The sequence below is a fragment of the Octopus bimaculoides genome, chromosome 19 (genome assembly GCF_046866305.1).
Source record: "Octopus bimaculoides isolate indiv1 chromosome 19, ASM4686630v1, whole genome shotgun sequence".
NCBI lineage: Eukaryota > Metazoa > Mollusca > Cephalopoda > Octopoda > Octopodidae > Octopus > Octopus bimaculoides.
The window spans coordinates 2,008,753-2,028,681 of NC_142946.1; the positions used below are offsets into that span (position 1 = coordinate 2,008,753).

The window sequence follows — 19,929 nt, forward strand, 5'->3', positions numbered from 1 at the left end:
AAGAATATTTTTTTGTTTTTAATCATGTGGCCGAGAGGGGGTACAGCCATCTTGATTGGGTTGTTTTTTTTCTGTAATGAGAAAATTTTCCATATTATGTAAAAGTTTGAAGATTTTAATTACTGCATTGACTAATTAGCTGCCAGACTGACCAACAAGTATGGGATTTTGATGATGGTGGTGGTGGTGGTGTTTACAGGTTCCTACTATGAAGACATCCGACACCCGCCTTTCTTTTTTAAGCATCATCCCCTGGTCTATATTTCTATTGAGTCATCATAGCTGTATATATTGATGACTGGTTTAGGTCACTGCTGCTGCTGCCATTGGGCTTCCATATTATTTATTGATCCAAGTGATCCAGGAGAGAGTCAATGGATGGATTGTTTTGATAGTTTTTAATTTATTCCACACTACACATGCGTATCTGGCCACATTATCATTATTATTAATAATACAGCTAGCAGTTGTGTGTCAGACAAAGTGATCAATGACCTTTCTTACAACTCCTTTCAGTGTTAATACTGACCCTGGTACCAGTTGTGTACTGGGCGTCACTACCCCTTAATTTGCTGGTCTGGCACCAGAATTTGAAAACACTAATATTGGGTTTCTAATTTAAACAATGGTCCTGCAAGTTGCTCTCAGGGGAAGGAACAGATGGTACTATCAACCTCTTTACTTGATTTTCTCAACAAACCCTTGGTGAGGAAAGTCAAGGTTGTTGACCTTGGCAGAATTTGAACTCGGTGGATAAAGGGAACCCATGGCATTTTAGTGTTTTTGGCCACCTCACTGCCATAATAATAACTGGAAGGTAATAATAAAAATGTTTTTACAGAGTAACCCTTTTCTGAGAGCCAGCTGTAAGGGACCTGGTGGTGATATTTGAATATCTATGGTCAGCTCCCACCACTGAAAAAAAAATATGGTTTTATCTAGCAAGTTTAGCAGTCACAGAAGCAATACAGGGAGCCATATGTAGTTGCTGTTGGTTGGAACTGATAACAGCTGGATCTCGGAATCATTTATAAAAACTGGAATGTTCTTGACTGTTTTCAGTTTAGGGACTGCATTTACTGTAAGGTGTGTTTTCTGGGATCTTATAGTTTCTTGCTTTGTTCACCAAGGTGGTTCCATGTTGTACTTTAATTGAAATATTGTCTTAACCAGTGGGACTGGGGAGGCGGTGTACTGATGTCACTGGAGTACAATGGATACAAGGGAGATAATTTAACTGCCAGTGCCCTATCCTTTCACCTGTCTGCTTCGGCAAAAGGTGAAGGTAACTACTGGCTTGGTTCAATTGGGTTAGTCATGTGTGGAGTGATTCTGTCCAGCTAACATTGTTGTTGCAGGAGGCTTTGATGTCTAATGTATCCCATCCCACCACTGTCCATTATTCTATAGTTATATAAACATGTTAAATATTTTATTTACTGAAATAATTTAAATTTTCTACACTCCCCTCCCCTCCCCCATACTGGGATTATTCATTAATCTGTCGGGGGGGGGGGGGGGGCATGTATCATATTTTCAGAAATTGTATTCATCCTTTGATGTTTGTTTGGAAAACCTTGTGTATGTTATTGTTGTTGGAAATGAGATGTGTTAAGTTGCAGAAACAGCTGTCACTTTGGTTTCATGTGGCCCACATTCATTAGCAACAACAGTGAGTAACAATTGTAACAGCTGATAAAGGCAAGTGAGGGAGGTGGTGGTGGTAGAATGTGTGTTTTCTGTTCAATTGCTTGTGTTGTTGTTCTTGTATAAATTCAGTGGATGAAGTCAGGCAAGATATGATAGTATTCACACATCAATTAATAACTATTGATAGGGGGCCACCCCACTCCCACCTCTCAGGAAGGGACTTGCTCGGCAGAGATGAACAATAGCTGGTTTCATGTGGTCTCTGGGCCTTTCTTGGGAGTGAAGAAGGGTCATGGCAGCATTCCATTCATTGATCAAGGAAGAAATTTTTCCTTCACTTTTAAATGGTTTAATGTTATCATCATTGGTTAATTTAGAATAGTTGACATCTCTTCTGCTTTGCAATGTTCTTAAAATTCGATTCGGTTTACAGCAAGGAATGGTATATTTTTGTCATTAGATTGTAGCCAAGCTGGGGCACCACTTTGAAGAATTTTAAGCCTGATATTCCATCACTTTCTTTGACTGCAAGCAGTGATGGGGAAACAAGTACAGAAAAAAGAAGACACATAAATACATGACAAGCTTCTTTTAGTTTCCACTAACAAGTCTTTGGTTAGTCTTAGGCTGTGGTAGAAGGCACTTGCCTGAGTTTCCACACAGTAGGACTGAACCTGGAACCATGCGGTTAGGAAACAAGCTTCTTACCACACAGCCACGCCTGCACCTCAATTTCTGGGCTGGGTGAATTACATGCCTCTGTGTGTGTGTGTGTAGATGGAATGGTTAGATGATAGAAATTGTGGGACTAAAGTGTTTCAGAGAATCGTCTTTTGTAGAGCTTTAAAAAACAAAAGAAACTTTCCCGGAGTTCCCTCAAGTGATGGAATGAAGATTTCATCGTAAAAAAGCCCCAGTCCCCTATTTTACCATGCTGACATGGTTTATGTTGTTAGAATTATCAGCTTTAGCAATCTGTTCCCCATGTTTTATTTATTTACAGAAAGCTTTTAAAGATTGAAGATGGGTGGTATCGGTGCTTTAGCTTTTCCGCTGCTTCTTAAATAGTTTCATTTTCCTCTCTAATATCCAAATATTTCTTTTCATATCCTGGCACTTTTAATGAAAGCCATGATTGCCAGTGCTCCGCACCCCCCTCCTCCTTTCCTCGTACTTGACTGGAATTATCAGTAAAAGGGATCTGTTTGAACCGATAGCTAGGCTGGCTGTGCTCCTCCTCCTTGCTGGCTTGTCCCCATCCATGCCTGCCTTGCCTTCTTCCTCTCTTGCTTACAACTTTCCCCTTTCATGATCTGACAGCTTGCATTGAAGCATTTTACATCAACCTCCCCCCACCCCACTCTCTCTCTATAATACACAGTCTGACTTGTTCAAATGTCAGGCCAAACTACTGGCTGTTGTTACAGCTACATTTATTCCTTGTGTATAAAAGAGGAGGGGGGAAAAAAAGTTCCCTTCTTCTTCTGACTGAGTCATTCAATATGACTCACAACGAAGTATTGGGTCCAAAGTGTTTAACAACGGAGAAGACAGAACTGCACTGTTGCCACTGATATATATATATATATATATATATATATAAAACATACACACACCACACGTGGTGGTGGTGGTGGTAAAAGCTATATTTAGTATTACTACTACTGTTAAGCCATTAGGCATTATGGAAGTATGTAATCAGAGATATTAGGTAAGAAGTGTTTCGTTTATTGTTGTGTGTGAATTGTGGATCTTTAGTCGAATCTTCGATAATTTAAATTGTATGGTGTTTATTATGTTGTTAGTGATGACGACCTACTGAAGTTTTGGGAATGGATGTGTGTGAGAGAGAGATAAAGTTATTTTTATATATTGACATTTCAAAATAGTGGACTTCATTTTGGGTGGTTTCTATTGAATTTCTTTGTGTATATATAATGTCTATACACACAACACAGGTCTTGTTATTTGGGTGAGCCTCCTTATGTCTGTATTATGTACTCTCGGTTTAAATGATTCACGAGTATTTTCTGTTGCTTTTTCTTTTAAACATGATGTTTGCCAGTCACTGGCTTTCCATGCACACACACACACACACACACTTCTCAGTGTTACAATTTTCTCTGCAATTTACTATTAAAAGTTACTCTCCCATCATCTGGCAATTTTCTGATTTAAAAACCATGATCTGTAATAGTGTCATTGCTAAATTTATGGTATATTAGCAACTAGCAGTAATGTAGTAGTAGTCGCCGCCTCCACCACCACCAAAGGGTGAGAGTTATGTATGCAGCTGTATCTAATAGCTACCTTTTACTCTCTCTCTTTCTCTCCACCTCTTCAGTGCCAGTGGGTACGGGCTTGTATTGCAACCATTTAAATTGAAGATGGCGCTTAAATGGTTAACATAATTATGGCTGTTCCGTCTCCCTCCATGCACCAATGCACTATTAATAAGCCACTTGCTGTTTCTATTTTATTTAGCACAACTTAATCAGACACTTGGCTTCATTCGTTAATTGTTAACGGGGCAAGAGTATTTGGTCTAGGCTTTGTTTTGGCTTCTTTCTTTTTTTCATCTTTTGTACTTCTCTCGGAATTCTCAGCTGGTCAGTCAGTACTTACTTATAACATTGGAATTCAGAGTGGTGTGTGCAGTTGGTGTTTGTTCTAAGAAATGCAGTCGGCTTGCGGGGCTGGGGGGCAGGGGTGAATGCCGACATTTATAATGAATAACCTGTCAATTGTTTAAGCAAGTCTTATCGGGCAAATCAATTGCTTTTCAATTCTGTAAGTCCTGAGTTTTCTATCAATGAATACAGAATTAACACGAAAAAAGAAAAAGAACGTTGGATAATAATAATAATAATAATAATACGGTCTTTTGTTGATTTGTGACATTGCTGCCTATTTTATTACAGAGAGGATCGGAAGAACTTATGTCCCACAGCCCAATGGTTACGAACGGGACCGGGATGAGCCCCCACCACGTGGATAGTGCAGATATGAACAATGATGCCAAAAAGGTAAGGAGTTTTGTGAACTCTTGTATGGTCTTTTGAGTTCACTCTTTATTTATATATATATATATATATTTCCCTAGTGTGCTTGTAACTTGCAATATTGAAGTCACTCCCTGATTAGTTGCTTTTGGTGGTGGTGGTGGTGGTGGCGGCGGTGGTGGCGGCGGCGGCGGTGGTGATGTTAGCTGGCAACTTGGTGCTTCTTTGTGTCTGGCCATGTGTTTCTGCTATGAATATCAAGTGAAACTAGCTATGTGCAAGTGTGGGTGCTGAAGTTGTTAGGAGAGACGAGACGGTGATGAGAAATTGTAGCGTATAGATACAAACATTAAGATGATGCCGAGTTGTACGTAATAGTGGTGGTGGTGGTGGTGGTGAGACTAAGTCGTGTCAGTGCTGTTGAAATGTTTACAAATTGCCCGTGTCCCAAATACACAACTTGTCTGTTTTGTTGCAAACTGAAATTATATCTTCATTATTAACGTTGGGAATTTCTCTTTTTATATATTGGGACCTTACCGTGTGTGTGTGATAACTCTGGAATTGTGGTGTTTTAGTCCATCATACAAAACTTTCGTATCACTATTTAGTGATGTTCATTTATACACTGTTGGGATCTGTTCACTTTCTATACTCATTCCTGGGCAAATTATTTCACCACCCCCCTCTCTCTCTCTCTCTCTCTTCTCCCCTCCCTTGGCAGGGTGTTTATTTCTTGCATTCTGTTTGTGTAATTAATCACATCAGACTATCACTCCATTTCATCATGCTGATGATAATCGTAGGTGAATAAAGAGTTCTTAATAAGTAAAACATTTGTTTATTAATATTTTCTACAGAAATATGAAATAAAATGTTTTTATTTTTGTTTTTAAACTTGTAGGTAAAATTGGAGCAGAGCCAGGCAGCTACAGTGTCTAAAGTTGTTCATCTGCGTGGTCTACCAATAGAGGCATCTGACCAAGATGTTATTCCTCTTGGCATACCTTTTGGCCGCATAACCAATTTTCTACTCTTGAAGCAAAAGAATCAGGTACGCAGCATTACCTTTTAATTTCTTTGAAATTCACACTTGAGTAGAGTTTTTCACTTTGCTTAGCCTTCATCCCTTTGAATGTTCTGTGAAACACATTACTATCATCATCATTATCATCTTGGCTGCAAACTTATCTTTGTCTTTTGTTTTTGTCTGTAGGCTTTCATGGAATTCTCAGACGAGAGACAAGCAGAATCAATGGTGTTATATTACACAAACGACAAACCTAGAGTACGCAACAAAGATGTCTATGTCCAGTTTTCCAACCACAAGGAGTTGAAAATAGACGTAGCACATCCTTATCAAGTGAGTTCACTACTGTTTGTTTCTTTCTACTACTACGACGACTGCTGCTGCAGTATGTTTTATCTCACCTGGAAGCCTCTAAATTAAATTCAGTTCTCGAAGCTCGCAAGGAATGAGCTGAGGACATACGTAAGCTCGCAAGGAATGAAGCCAGTATGCTCCGTTGGATGTGTAATGTCAATGTGAATACCCGTCAGAGTGTAAGTATCTTGAGAGAAAAGCTGAACATTAGAAGCATCAGTTGTGGCGTGCAAGAGAGACGATTGCGCTGGTATGGACATGTGGTGAGAATGGAGGAGGATAGCTGCGTGAAAAAGTGCCACACCCTAACAGTTGAGGGAACCCGTGGAAGAGGTAGGCCCAGGAAGACCTGGGCTGAGGTGGTGAGGCAAGACCTTCGTACATTGGGCCTCACCGAGGCGATGACTACGGACCGAGACCTTTGGAAATGGGCTGTGCGTGAGAAGACCCGGCAAGCCAAGTAAGATCGTTGCCAGTGCCCCTGGACTGGTTCTTGTGTGGGTGGCACATGAGATGCACCATTTTGAGCGTGGCCGTTGCCAGTACCGCCTGACTGGCTCCTGTAGGATTTTCGAGCGAGATCGTTGCCAGTGCCCCTGGACTGGCTTGTGCGGGTGGCACATAAAAGACACCATTTCGAGCGTGGCCGTTTTCGTGCGGGTGACACGTAAAAGCACCCACTACACTCTCTGAGTGGTTGGCGTTAGGAAGGGCATCCAGCTGTAGAAACTCTGCCAAATCAGACTGGAGCCTGGTGTTGCCATCCGGTTTCACCAGTCCTCAGTCAAATCGTCCAACCCATGCTAGCATGGAAAGCGGACGTTAAACGATGATGATGACTGGGGTCCGTACAAGACAAAAAATAGCAGCAAATTGGATCCATGAAAAAATGTTGCTTTGGGTGTATTTATTGCAAGAATCGGCTACAGACTTTTGAAAGGGATATCTTTGGAGTAACATTGGTTTGAGGATCCACCAGAGTAAAAAAAAAATGGGTCAATAGGTTTTAAAAAAAAGAAAAAGGGGGGTTGAGTATGACTGGCCTGATGTTTGGTTGTTTAAAAGTCCGTAATGTGTTATGCTTAGAAACTCTTTAGGTTGGAGGATGTTGAATGGTCACACAACTCCTGCTGTTGGCGCTCATTTTCAGATAAACAGGCTGAAGCCAATGTAAAGTGAAATGACTTGCCCAAGGGCATTATATATGATCCAGTCAGAGGATTGATCCAATATCCCCTTAACCTTTATCATGAATCTAAACTTCTCTGTCCTTGTTGTAACCTCCTCCTATTCCATGATGACTCATGTTTCCAGAACTAGCTTTTATGGTGAGCTGCATTCTCTCTGATACTCAACTGCCAAAATGTGTGTGTGTGTGATTCTATTGTGGTGCAGGTAAGGAAGGAGTGAATGTGTTGGGGTTCTTTGCTCAAAGATTTAATCTCTTGCCATATTTTCCTTTTTTTTTTCTTTTTTTTTCGTGTATCTTGTCCTCCAATGTTCCTGTTGTTGTTTTCAGAACACAAATACTCAAGCAGCTCTGCAGGCTGCGCAGGCCATCATGGGAAGTCCAGAGGAAATGAACAAGACCATTCTGAGAGTTATTATAGATAACATGGTGTTCCAAATCAACATAGACATTCTGTATCAGGTAAAGATGATATAAGATTTATAATTACAGCTTTGATGTAATCAAGATTCATTGAGGTCTTGGATTTAATCAATCATGTGACCACGACTTCTGGTCTGTTTTTCAGATATTTTGCAAATTTGGGACGATTCAGAAGATTATTACATTCACAAAAAATAGTGAGTAGATTTCTTTGAAGTTTGTTTCCTAAAGAAATGGGTGGCAGGAGCACTCTTACAAGTCTTAGATAATGTACCTTCTACAAAACCTGCTTCTGACAAGGTTAACTGGGTTTTCAACTCTTTTTCTTCATAGATACCTATCAGGCCGTCATACAGTTTAGTGACCCAGTCAGTGCAAGAAGTGCCCGAATGGTAAGTACAGTTTTTCACATCTGTGAAGGGTTTACCCCTGTAGTTCATTGTTGGCAGGGGGTCTATGGCAGTTGTTTTGAATCCTTTTTAGTACTTAGGTGAGTGACTGCTTGGGAAACCCACAGGCATAGCATAAGGTGTCAGTAGGTCCCAGAAAAAATGTTAATCTTTAATTGCTGTGAAGTTAGTGTTGATATACATTTTAGAAGAGCGTGATGAATTTAAGGCTAAAAATTCAATAATTTCCATCCACAATCTCAATGCAATCAACCCCTATTCACCAAATTCCAAGTATTCATCATCTTCATCATCCAACATCTTTTCCATGCTGGTATGGATGGGTTGGACAGTTTGAGAAGTGCTGGACAGCTACACCAGTCTCTGGCATGGTTTATATGGCTTGACACCCTCCCTAATGCCAACCACTTTACAAGGTGAACTGGGTGCTTTTTATGTGTCACCAGTGTATCGATATAATCTCTTTAACCCTTTAGCATTTAAACCAACCTGATCTGGCATCTCACACTTACACTACAATGTCGAACATTTTGTAATTTTCTTTCAGAAATTTGAATGATGGCACTGGTGGGGTGAGTTAAGTTATCAAATGAAACCATGTAGCAGGGTGGGGGTGGGTCAGTGATAGAAGTTTACTGGCCTCCTACTCTAATGGTTTAATTTCTCTCTTGTAGACTTTGGATGGTCAGAACATTTACAACGGGTGCTGTACGATGAGGATTGACTACTCAAAAATGACGAGTCTCAATGTAAAGTACAATAACGAGAAGAGCCGAGACTACACCAATCCCAGCCTCCCTGCTGGTGATGCTTCCGTGGATCAGGCTTTGACTTTTGGTAAGTACCGTTCCATAGAATCCATCATCCTTATTCTTGTGCATGTTTATGAAAAGAGTATAAAATCGGAAATATGTAAACAGTTGAAGACTGTCGTTATTAGAAATGATTTCTACTTGACATTTTACCCTTCATTGCTTAATTACCCGAGTTTTAGACGAATTAAAACCATTGTTAAGCTCAGTATTTTGTGACTTCTGTGAAGCACTTTCTTCATACCAATAATCAACACAAATCATACCTTTACTGAACATGCCTTTTGGTTTTGTTTTATTCCATTTCATCTCTTGTATGTGTGTACACACACACGTATATATACATGACATTCATTCCAAACTGAGGGTTCGCTGTTATTACTCAGTAAAATTCTATCCTGTATTGAGTATTTCTTTTTGTGTTCTTCCATTTTTTATATACATATATACGTGTGTGTGTGTGTGTGTGTGTACACGCATACATACTAAAACACACATACATACACTTTTAAAATGTACTGAAAAATGATTTTCCAATCAACTCATGAATTTCTTTTCTTTTTCTAATTCTGTTTCTGCCATGAATTAACCATTTCTTGAGACACTCTGAATGTGTTTGGTGTGAGCAAGAGAGAAATCTTCTGAACCTGAGTTTCTTCCACGGATATGATTGTCTCTTTCTTTTTTTCCCATCTCTATCTGTTGTGCTTTTTGTTCTTACCATCATCGTCATCATCTGATTTCATATTGTGCACCTTAATGTTTTTGGCATTGGACTCGCCTTCGCACTGAAAGGCAGGAAACACTCCCACCTCCTCCCGTGCTTGGTTGCTCTGCTCACCTGCTTTTATTCCTCCTCGACTACCCTACCTTCCTTCCCATCCATGTTCTTCCTCATCTGACCCTGTTGAAATCAATTTAACCAACTTTAGTGCTACACAGACACAAATTTTTGGCCAGTCCATGTTGCATGAAATATCTTGTCTAATGATTTCCATTTTTGGGCAAAGTTGGCCAGGCTCTTAATTTAAGATTTCATTCTTTTTATCATTATTTTTATTATTAATTTTTTATATTTATTTGAGCGTATGTTCCATCTAAGCTACTAATTATGAGAGTAATCTCAAGTTTTCACAGTAAAATACATTATAAATTCTACATACTCTGTACAGGTGTGCGTTTAGCATATCAAATAAAACTGGTTGGTCATCAGATGTTTTTCGATAAAAAGATTTCTTGTGAACTCACCTCTAGATGGAACGTATGCAAGAGTCCAGTTGGTGAAACTTTGTTAAAGCATTGGATTAATCGCATGCTCCTTGTTTACGAATGTGTTAAGGTTCCCCTGGTGTGTTGTCGTCGACTATTGCAGCTGTGCCTGGCCTAGGAACTGCCCCACTAACCACATTTGGTGCCGCACCCGGAACTACGCTGCTTTCTGACCCCAGTCAGCAGTATATTGGTGCTGATATGCAGATCTGCACTTCTGGTAGTGTAGCATTTTTAATTTTGATAAGCCAGGGTGGTAGTTTTGAACATGCATGCTTCTAATATCTCTTGTGTTTGGTCTATCACAGAACTCTGTCTCTCTCTCTGTTTTCCCCCCAGCCCTACTGCATTTCATATAATGCAACATTTTTTTTTTTTTTTTTTTAAACCATTCTCTCTCTCTTTGCGTGCTGTTGCATTTAATGCCTAGCGATCCTCTTTCTCTTAGGACTTCTGGTGTGTAAAATAATCTAAAAAGCACTACTACTACTACTACTACTACTACCCTGGTTAAACTTTATATGGCATGGATTTAGCTTTGCTTGCTCATCTGACAACTGTCCTGGCTACATCTTTGCTAGTTCACTTCAACCAAGGTGATGGGAGGTAGAATTTCGCTAAATCTTTCTAAATGCCTCTATTTTCTCAACTCTTAGCCGTCTTCTCTGTGTTTGTTCTAATTTAAAAGAATTAATCACATTTTTCTCTGCTGGATCTTCAACCCCCATCAGTCCACCTGTTCTGATATCAATGGGTTTGGTAAAAAAATCTCTTCTCTTTTGCTTGGTCTTCTTCTCGTGGTTTTTCTTTCTTCTTCTCTCTTGCATGCCTTGGTCCTTGGTCTTGCAAAAATCTTGGGGTACCTTGTTATATCTTCAATTACTGACAGGTAATCTTTATCTTCTTCCCTGCCCACCCTTCTCAACTATGATATGTCTTTGATCCTCATAAAAACCGTTCCTTCTGAGGCTCTAGCCTGATTCTTTGCATTTCTCTTGCTTGTAGCTCCCGGAGTGGGTCCGCCAGGTAAGTCTTTCTTCTAACTCTTTTGGTAGTCTTATCCCCACCCACCTTTTTTTTTTATTTAACTCTACCCTGTAATGTTTCTAATCCCTCCTCTCTCAAAACTAACGTCTGCATGTTCTGCTGTTTGTCTCTAACCATTCTCCCCACTTTGTCTTTCTCATTTCATCTCTCTCTCTCTCTCTACTAACAACTGCTGCTGTGAGTTTTCTAAACTGTTTAGTGGTGTACTGTTTGTTTATCAGAACTGACCAGTCTTCTAATTAACTTCAGCATCCAACTAACGAGGTGACTGGTTCGTCTAATGTCAACTAATCTGGATGGCATTTGTTGTCTACAAAGGCTCCACATGAACGCAGTCATATCTTGTTGATGGGGCTTCATTACTAATCTCGCTGTTCTGTTGTGTGGTTGTGAGTCTGTCTGTCTGTCCTGTTACATGTTAATAAAACTGCTGTTTTGTCCCTGGTCTTTGCTTAGTCAACACTGAACAAGCAGACTATTGATCAAAATCATTCCAACCATGACCATCCTGTGTAAACATTTAGAACTCCAATATGATTGTCATTTTGAGATGGAGTGTGGTTTGAGGGAGATTTCTTTTACACTGGGTCTACAGGGACCAGCGATTTTGAATTGAACAAGTTTAGGCATTTCTGGTGACCTCACTTCGTATTATCTTTATTTAATAAACCTCCACACTCATGCATATCTGCTTTCACATAAATCAGCAAAATCCTTTGGCATTAGACTGTGGCCATGAAACTTCTTCCCACACAGTCGCCCCTGTACCTATAGCATTGTGTAATAGTTTTTCTGGGGTACCTGGATATAAGTGTTTTGGGTTGAATTGATTTATTTCCTTTCTGTAGAAAAGGGTTTTTGCCTCCCGTGCTAGTATGGATTAAACAAATGAGGAAAGATGCCCTCCTAAGAGGTCACCCACGTTTGATGGCCTGTAAGAATCACCCTACCCCCACACCTCAGAATTACCCTGGGTCTTCAAAGCTGGACAGTATATAAGCTAATTTTTGTCCCTGGCACTCCATGTCTTTTGTGCCATCAAACACGGTAGTTGCCATGTTATTTCACAAGAGAGGAGAAAAATAGTTGATCTGACTTCTCTTGGTGATATTTTTTTACCAATTTCAGGCTAAAATTGGTTAATTTCAAATTAACCCTTTTTAAACCTTTTTTTTTTTTTGATATTCAGCTTTTACCTTGTTAAATGTTCTGCTTGTCTATTCACTTAGCTTCGAAATAATCCTGCAATATTTTGTGAATAATGAGATTGTTTTTAGAATGTTGTCAGGATAGGTGTGAGGGGCCAGTTTGAACATGGTTTGGGTGTGCCCAATTTAAAATGCTGATTATAGGTTAATGTAAAATGGTGTGTTTCCCAACTCCTTTTTGACATTCTGGTTGTCCAGTGATATTAACCTTGTCTTCTTGACCCTATGAACTGTTGTTTCATGTTAACTGTTTCTTAGTGTTAACATTAGTGAACGTTGTCGTTCACTGCACTGTTTATAGGCAAATTGGTAGACTATATAAGTAGGCATTGTTAGTAATTGGCAGTTGTGGAAATTATTAGTCTGAAACCATCCTTCACAGCAGCAACATTTGTAGCACATCTCTAAACCAACATTTAATGAGGTTCATCTTTGTGGGGTCCCCCTACTTAACTGTCACATTCCCCATTTTCATCGCTCTCTCTTTCTCTCTTTCTCTCTCTCTCTCTCTCTCTCTCTCTCTTTGATGTTCTTGCATGTCTCATTTTATGTATCTATCTCTGTCTTTCTCTCTCTCTCAATACTAACCCACTTTCATGTATTTTTTTTTAGATTCATTCCTTCATTTTTCATTTAAAACCAAGACTTTACAATTCCAATTCAGAAATTTAAAATCAATCTACAATTATTTATATTTAAATAAATTATTTTTGTAAATTGTAAAGCTTATTGCAAACATTTTATTAGGAACAGCCCTGCTTCATCATCACTTTTAGCAAAATTCTAAATGATTAATAATAATAATAATAATAAAGTGTGAAGTGACAACAGAGGTGTTAAACGACAACGGCTGCTGCTGCGGTTACAACTAAACTCAAAAGGTGTGGTTTCTTCACTGAAGCAGGGACTAATGTAGTCAAATTAATTGTGTTGCTTTTTTTGTTCTATCAGCTGTACCGATGTCTGGCTTTGGTTTGACTGCTGCAGGTATGGGTGCTGCACGGCTCAGTATGCCCTTACAATCTCAAGCTGGTAACTGTGTGCTCTTGGTTTCCAATCTGGATGAAGAGGTATGTGCCTTTTGTTTATCTAATACGTATATTGTCTAGTTTATACCCTGACATCTATACAGAAGAAAGAAATAAAAAATAAAAAACAATGTATCTGGACAGAAAGACTGGGGTATTTTATGGTCTACCACCACCTCTCCATTCGCAGGCCTCTCTCCATTCTGCGACCTATCTGCCTGCGTCATCTTCCTTCCATTTTCTAATTTCACTGCATCGTTTGAGTGGAACAACTTCCCACACAATGGCTGCCCACAAGTGTTTTGCTGTTTGACCAGGAATTCTTCTTTTTTTTTTTTCTTTCATTTTTAGACTTTTAGAATTTGTTTCTTGCTCTGGTTCCTTCGGAGACCCTTTTTACTACCAAAAAAGATATTTTCGTTGTGAAGGCTTTCTTTTTATCTCCTTCTCCCCCGACCCCCAATCCATGTGCTCCTCTGCCTAACAAACTCATGATGGATCAAGATTGGTTTTGGATATGGTGCTAACTGAAAACTTCTTGTTGTGTCTTCCAAACACTGTCTGTAGAAAGCTCCTCCTCCGACATAACACCTAACGGTTACAGGCTGGGGCAGGATTTCTCATTTTCTTCGATGTATCATCTCATGAGAAACAATTCCTCTACTTTTCAACAATTTCCTCCTACTTTGGTCCACCAATTCTTTATCTTTGTCTGCTGGAGCCACCCAAACCTCTGACCATTATTGCTGTGGTTTCTTGACCCCAGTCTCTTGTACATCAGCTGGCTCTGTCCACATCTGACCATCTCTCACAAAACTTCAATTCCTTACAAATAACATTTGGTTCTCTTAAATACCTTTTCCCCTACCCCCATCTTTTTTTTTTTTTTTTCAAAATTTTAATCAAATGTTCCCTCCTCCTCCAATACTTCGTTATGCATGCTTCCTCATTAGCATGTCTTTTTTTTTCCCCCCCTCTCTCTCTCTCTCCCCCACTCTCCTCCCACTAATTTACCCACCTCTTCTCTCTCTCTCTCTCTCTCTCTCCTATACTGATGCTACTGCTACACTAGCTACCCAGCTAACCCTAACCACCCTTGATCAGCCACTGCTGCCTGTACCACACTGTATTCATTGATATTGTTGTTCTTGCTCTTTTTTCAGAGTTTATATTCTTCATTTACACACTCATGTATCAACAACACTGATTTGTTCCTATTTTCTCTTTTTTTTTTTTTCTTTTTTTTTTTTTTCCGTCCCAACTTACTTCGCTGGTGTTCCTCCACATGGACTATCTATCGCTCGCTCGGACACTGATCTCACCCTATCTTCCGCTCTGCTATACTCCTGTTCCTATGACTCTAGATGGTCACGCCCGACGTTCTTTTTACCCTTTTTGGTATGTTTTTAAGCACTCTTTTATTTCATTTGACAATTTATATAGAAACTTAGAAAAGCTAAGTGACATTTTATTTAATGTTCTGTCTTTTAACACCAAGAGATGTGCTGCTGCCGCTGCCACTGCTGCTACCTGACTGAGTCTCTATTGTGTCCAGCTCTATTCTTTAGTGCCAACTAACTTAACCAAACCTTCTCCAAGATCACTCACTTCAGCTTCTTCTAAATTAATAACCTGTCTTGAAACCAATTACTTCCATCATGCTTTATTTATTTATATATTTTTTTATTGTTTTTAGTTGTTTTTTTTTTTAATTAATTAATTTCTGACCCATCCCCTTCCCCCTTTTCATCTTTCTCTCTCTTTCTCCTTCTCTCTCCTGACAACAGGTGAGGTGTTCAGTGTTTGATTATTTTCCAAGATAGCCTAAAGAACCGTTTTTTTAATAAAGTATGATGGTTACTTCTTCCGAGGGCTGTGTGGGTTTTCATACATAAGTTACACTCAAAGATTACCTTTTTTTTTTTTTTCTCTCTCGTCTCTTCCTTCTTCCCCTCCTCAGGTAAGTGGTGGTGGAGACCCTGGCTGTGTCAGGAGGTTCAGTCAGGTATTAATATGGTCCGCTCCACTCAAAATACGCATGCTCTTCAGATAGCGCAGATATTATCTAACACAACACACATCCATCCAATTTTGGTTTTGTTAATGGTCCATCCAATTTTGGTTTTGCTAATGGTCCATCCAATTTCCATTCCCAAAACTCGACCATTGGGCATTTTTAATCAGAAATTATGCAGAACCTCTTTAGAACAGCATTGATTATTGTCATATTCAAAACTTATTTTGGCACCTTCCATTTTCACATTGTTTTTGAGCGTTCACAACATGTTTTACTTATTTTACATAATTTGCTAATTCACTCTACACTCCATGTTGACATGTAAACAGTTACACACACACACACACACACACACACACACACAAAGCAATGCAGGCTCCTTGAAACCTAATTTGGGCCACATTTTTTAAAGAAAGAGACTGGCCCCTGTTGGCACAAGAACAAATTTGTCCTTCCTTGTTAAGGCCAAAGCACTACAGTATGGTGCAGGGTGGGGGTGTAGTCGATGGCATTGTGTAAGTTCCCTGTTAAGGTTGTTCATATTGTAAGGTGTTAGACTAAATGGAAGACAGGGTTTTGGCTACTAAGACCCAGTCTTCAACAAATCTAGTTTGGTTACTTGGTTTTTACTCCCCTCTTAGTACATGTTGTGCTTTTTCTTTTACTAGGTGTGTACGGTGATGTGCAACGCGTGAAAATCCTTTTCAACAAGAAGGATAATGCACTGGTACAAATGGCAGAGCCTCACCATGCTCAATTAGGTAAGTTCTCTCCCCACCTCACTCTATATTTGGCTGTTCCATTTGTAATTTATCGACTTGAATCCTTTCCGATTCCCCACGCAAAAGCCTCTAATGCTTTTTTTATTCTCTCTTTCAGCCAAAACTTACCTGGATAAGCTGACTTTGTATGGCAAACAGATCAGGGTGGCTCCCTCCAAACACACAGTGGTCCAGATGCCCAAGGAAGGCCAGCAGGTAGCAAATATCTATCTGTTGGCTTTGATGGATTTTACTTGAAATTTGAATTTTAATCGGTTTTGTTTTTTCTTGTATCATTCTGCTATTGCTTGGTTCTATTTGCAGGATTCCGGCTTAACAAGAGACTACACAAATTCCCCACTCCACAGATTCAAGCGACCTGGCTCGAAGAACTGTCAGAATATATTTCCCCCCTCAGCAGTTTTGCATTTATCTAACATTCCGTGAGTATCACCAGACCCCCACTTCTTCCTGCTACATTCCTCTGCTTCAATATTTCAGTTCTGCTCCTGTTTTGCTCTATTCGTTAATGTCTTTCATTTTACCGTCTTCAGATCTAATGTTCCTGAAGAACAGCTCAAAGATATGTTTGCTGAATATGGCACTGTAAAAGGGTTCAAATTCTTTCCGTAAGTATTTCGTTTTTTTTTTTTTCTCTCTTTATTTCTGAAGGCTGGGCTGTGTGGTTAAGAAGTTCACTGCACTGCACCTTGGCCAAGTGTCGTCTCTAATAGTTGTGGGCCAACCAAAGCCTTGGCAGTGGGGATTTGGTGAGCAGGAACCTAAGGATCTTTCTATGTATGTGTTTGTGCCTGTATCTATTTCCATTGGCATGTGACTTAGTGGTTAGCTCACAATTGTAAGATCGTGGGGTCAAATCCTCACATTGCTCCAGTCCACTCAACTGGCCAAAATGTGTTGTACCTGTAATTGCCACGCTTCATGTAGTTGTGCTGAATCTTTTTTGAGAACTACATTTGGTTGGGCTGAGTGGGGCGTGTCTGAGAGATAATGCATAATTCAAAACACTTAAGAGTCATATCAATGTTATAGGATTAAATGCAGGAGTTAACTCATCGATAAAAGTATTTATAAATTATTTTTTCTTTTTCTTCTTATAGGAAAGACAGGAAAATGGCCCTCATCCAAATGGGATCCATTGAAGAAGCTGTGAAAGCTCTTATTGTAAGTATTTGTTTGCCCTTAACGTGGTTCATGCTATGACAAACTCTTTCAAACCAGATTACAGTGTGTCCGTATCTTACCCCTCCTAACCATGGGGGCTCAGGGGCTGATGTAGAACTCTATTCTTGTTCTACAGAATCCTTGTGGATACAACATGTAGCTAGTGCTCATGTAGAATAGTAGTTAAGCAAGAAACCTTTAACAAGCTAATCTTGTCCCTAAATATATACACTGCTGAAATCGGAGTGCCATCAAATGCAGTGTGTTGGTCACTGAATGCACAGCTCTCTTTTCTCTTCTCCTTTCTTCCCTCCCCCTCAAAAACCTTTGACATGGTCCCACTAAAACAACACCAAACTTAATCATTGGTTTAATTCTAGAAATCCTAACCAAATGCTTTTTTTCTTTCTTTTTTCCCTCTTTCTCTCTCTTTGCAGTGCCTCCACAACTATCCTTTGAGTGAAAGCAATCATTTGCGTGTTTCATTTTCCAAGTCGACGATTTGAGGCTCTGAGGGTGGTTGTTGCGAGTGGCAGATGGAGCAGAGTGGTGCCATCACCCCAGCAGCTGTTGAGCCCAGGATTTGTGCCACTGCACTACAGCAGAAACATGACCAAGAAGAGCCACCAGAAGCAGCACTTGTAAAACAAACACATTTGCCAGTGCTCTTACACACACACACATAAATACACAAACACAACCACACACACACACGCACATATACATGTATACGCCATTTTCATACCACAGACCTGTCCTCATTTGTTTGCTTGCTCACTTAAAAGTTTTCCACTTTGCTGTGAAATTAATCTAGCTGATAAGTGCCTTGTTGAATCCAAGGATTTGCCCCTCCCCTCCAAAAAGAAAATATTATAAACAAGAGAAAAAAAAAATTTCAAAAAATATTCATCAACTCTTAAGCTACAGAAAAATCATAAAGATGCCCCCCTCCCCTTTCCCCCTGACCTTTCCTATGTGAAAAATTCCATTTGTGACCGCTGGTATGGGATAATGACCACCACTAAAGACAGGAATATTGGGCAAACATGAAAAATATATATAATTTTCATTTAAAGGTGGGTGGGGGGTGAAAATGATTTTTGTCTTTTTTTTCTTTCCCCTCACTATTTTTTATTTTATTTTTTTATCTTCCTGGGATTTTTTTTAATATGTTCCTTTTTTTTTTTTTCCATATAAATATAATAAATCTTAAATTATCTTTACACTTAGTGTTTGCGGCACACAAGCTAAGAATGGTGAACTGGCTGTTTTGGGTGAGCGGCGCCCTGCTGTCTCTAATTTCCCTTTCTCCCTCCCTCCCACTGCTGATGGCACCTCCCCCCCAACTCCTTGTGACACTTGAAACTTCTTTTTTTTTTTTGTCTTTACTTTTTTTTTTCTCTCAATTCTTCCTTTCACACAACACTCGGAAAAAAAAAAAGAAAAAAACTTTCAGAAAAAAAAAACAACAAACAAAACTTACAGGACTTATTCTGGTGTTCATCCCATTATTAATCCTCAAAAGTCTTAAAATATATTTTAATAAAAAGATGTCAACCAGCTAATTTGATAGTACAGCTTGTTCAGTGGTAGATGGCGGAGAATGGCTTAAGACAACAATGATGATGACGATGATGATGTTAATGGTTTTAATCATTAATTAGGCAAGTTTGGTTGGTGAAGTGGAGAGCCACTCTGTTCTTGTGTGTGCAGTTTAGTTTGGTGAGGGCTTCAAAGGTTTTTGAAAATAAAAAGAGGATTTTTTTTTTTTTTTTTTTTTTTTCCTAGGCTTGATAAAAAAAACAAAATTATCTAGGTTTTGCTGCCTCCAAGAATTAAAGTTCTGTTAACATATTATGTAGGTAAGTCCTCAAGATTTGGGTAGGAATTTGTTGGGGGTGGGGGGCTCCCATACCCTAGTTGGGGTCTGCACTCCCTCCCCTTTTGTTTTTGTTTTTTCCCTTATCTACTTTTTCTTCTCTCTCTCAGACTGGCCTGCTCTTGGACAAGATTAACTGTGGCCTTTGTGTGTCTTAGTTGCTATAGAAGAGGCGAAACCACTTTTATCAGAATGGCCTGCCATTTTCAGTGAGGATGATTTAGTGTTCCAGCTCGGCACCGCCCTGCCCGTACCCCCCGTTCCCTTTCTTTGGAGTGAATGTTGATGGCTTTGTGTGGAGTTACTAACTTTTGGGAAGAATAGACCCAGCTTATGGATTTTTTTTTTTTACCTGATTTCAAATATTTGCTTTTCGTTTGTCCACATTTTCTTGCCTGCAATTCTTGCACCTGTCCCCCTGCCCCTAACCTTGCAGTTTCACTCTCCGCTTTGCACTGTGCCATCTAAGCCCTCCTCCTCCCCCCACACCCTCTCACACAGTGCTGTTGCTTTACATGTTTGGAACAGTCATCACTTTTAACAAACAAAAGAGGATAAGTCTACCTTTGTTGAATGTAGTCAATAGCTTGGCTTTAGGTTCAGTTCTCGCTATTTCTTACTACCCATTATCATATACGTGTGTGTGTATGCATATATATATATAT

At 39.5% G+C, this 19,929-nt stretch overlaps 1 protein-coding gene across 50 annotated transcripts in view; it reads left to right on the forward strand.

The window, feature by feature from the left end:
* LOC106880379 (polypyrimidine tract-binding protein 1) overlaps positions 1-18,950 on the forward strand; it is a 68,877-nt gene extending 49,927 nt beyond the window's left edge. For 3 of the 50 annotated variants that reach the window (XM_089366449.1, XM_014930276.3, XM_014930268.3), the window contains 17 exons: positions 4,572-4,676; positions 5,557-5,706; positions 5,869-6,015; positions 7,556-7,687; positions 7,794-7,845; positions 7,982-8,040; positions 8,733-8,895; positions 10,210-10,359; positions 11,145-11,165; positions 13,346-13,464; positions 14,787-14,820; positions 16,108-16,200; positions 16,319-16,419; positions 16,525-16,643; positions 16,755-16,829; positions 17,322-17,385; positions 17,823-18,950. In XM_089366449.1, the coding sequence (XP_089222575.1) occupies positions 4,590-4,676; positions 5,557-5,706; positions 5,869-6,015; positions 7,556-7,687; positions 7,794-7,845; positions 7,982-8,040; positions 8,733-8,895; positions 10,210-10,359; positions 11,145-11,165; positions 13,346-13,464; positions 14,787-14,820; positions 16,108-16,200; positions 16,319-16,419; positions 16,525-16,643; positions 16,755-16,829; positions 17,322-17,385; positions 17,823-17,891 (1,635 nt within the window). In that variant the 5' untranslated portion in view covers positions 4,572-4,589 and the 3' untranslated portion in view covers positions 17,892-18,950. The remainder of the gene's footprint in view (positions 1-4,571; positions 4,677-5,556; positions 5,707-5,868; positions 6,016-7,555; positions 7,688-7,793; positions 7,846-7,981; positions 8,041-8,732; positions 8,896-10,209; positions 10,360-11,144; positions 11,166-13,345; positions 13,465-14,786; positions 14,821-16,107; positions 16,201-16,318; positions 16,420-16,524; positions 16,644-16,754; positions 16,830-17,321; positions 17,386-17,822) is intronic. The other 47 variants (XM_089366457.1, XM_089366440.1, XM_014930269.3 and 44 more) reach the window with 20 other exon arrangements.
* The last annotated feature ends 979 nt before the right edge of the window (positions 18,951-19,929 follow it).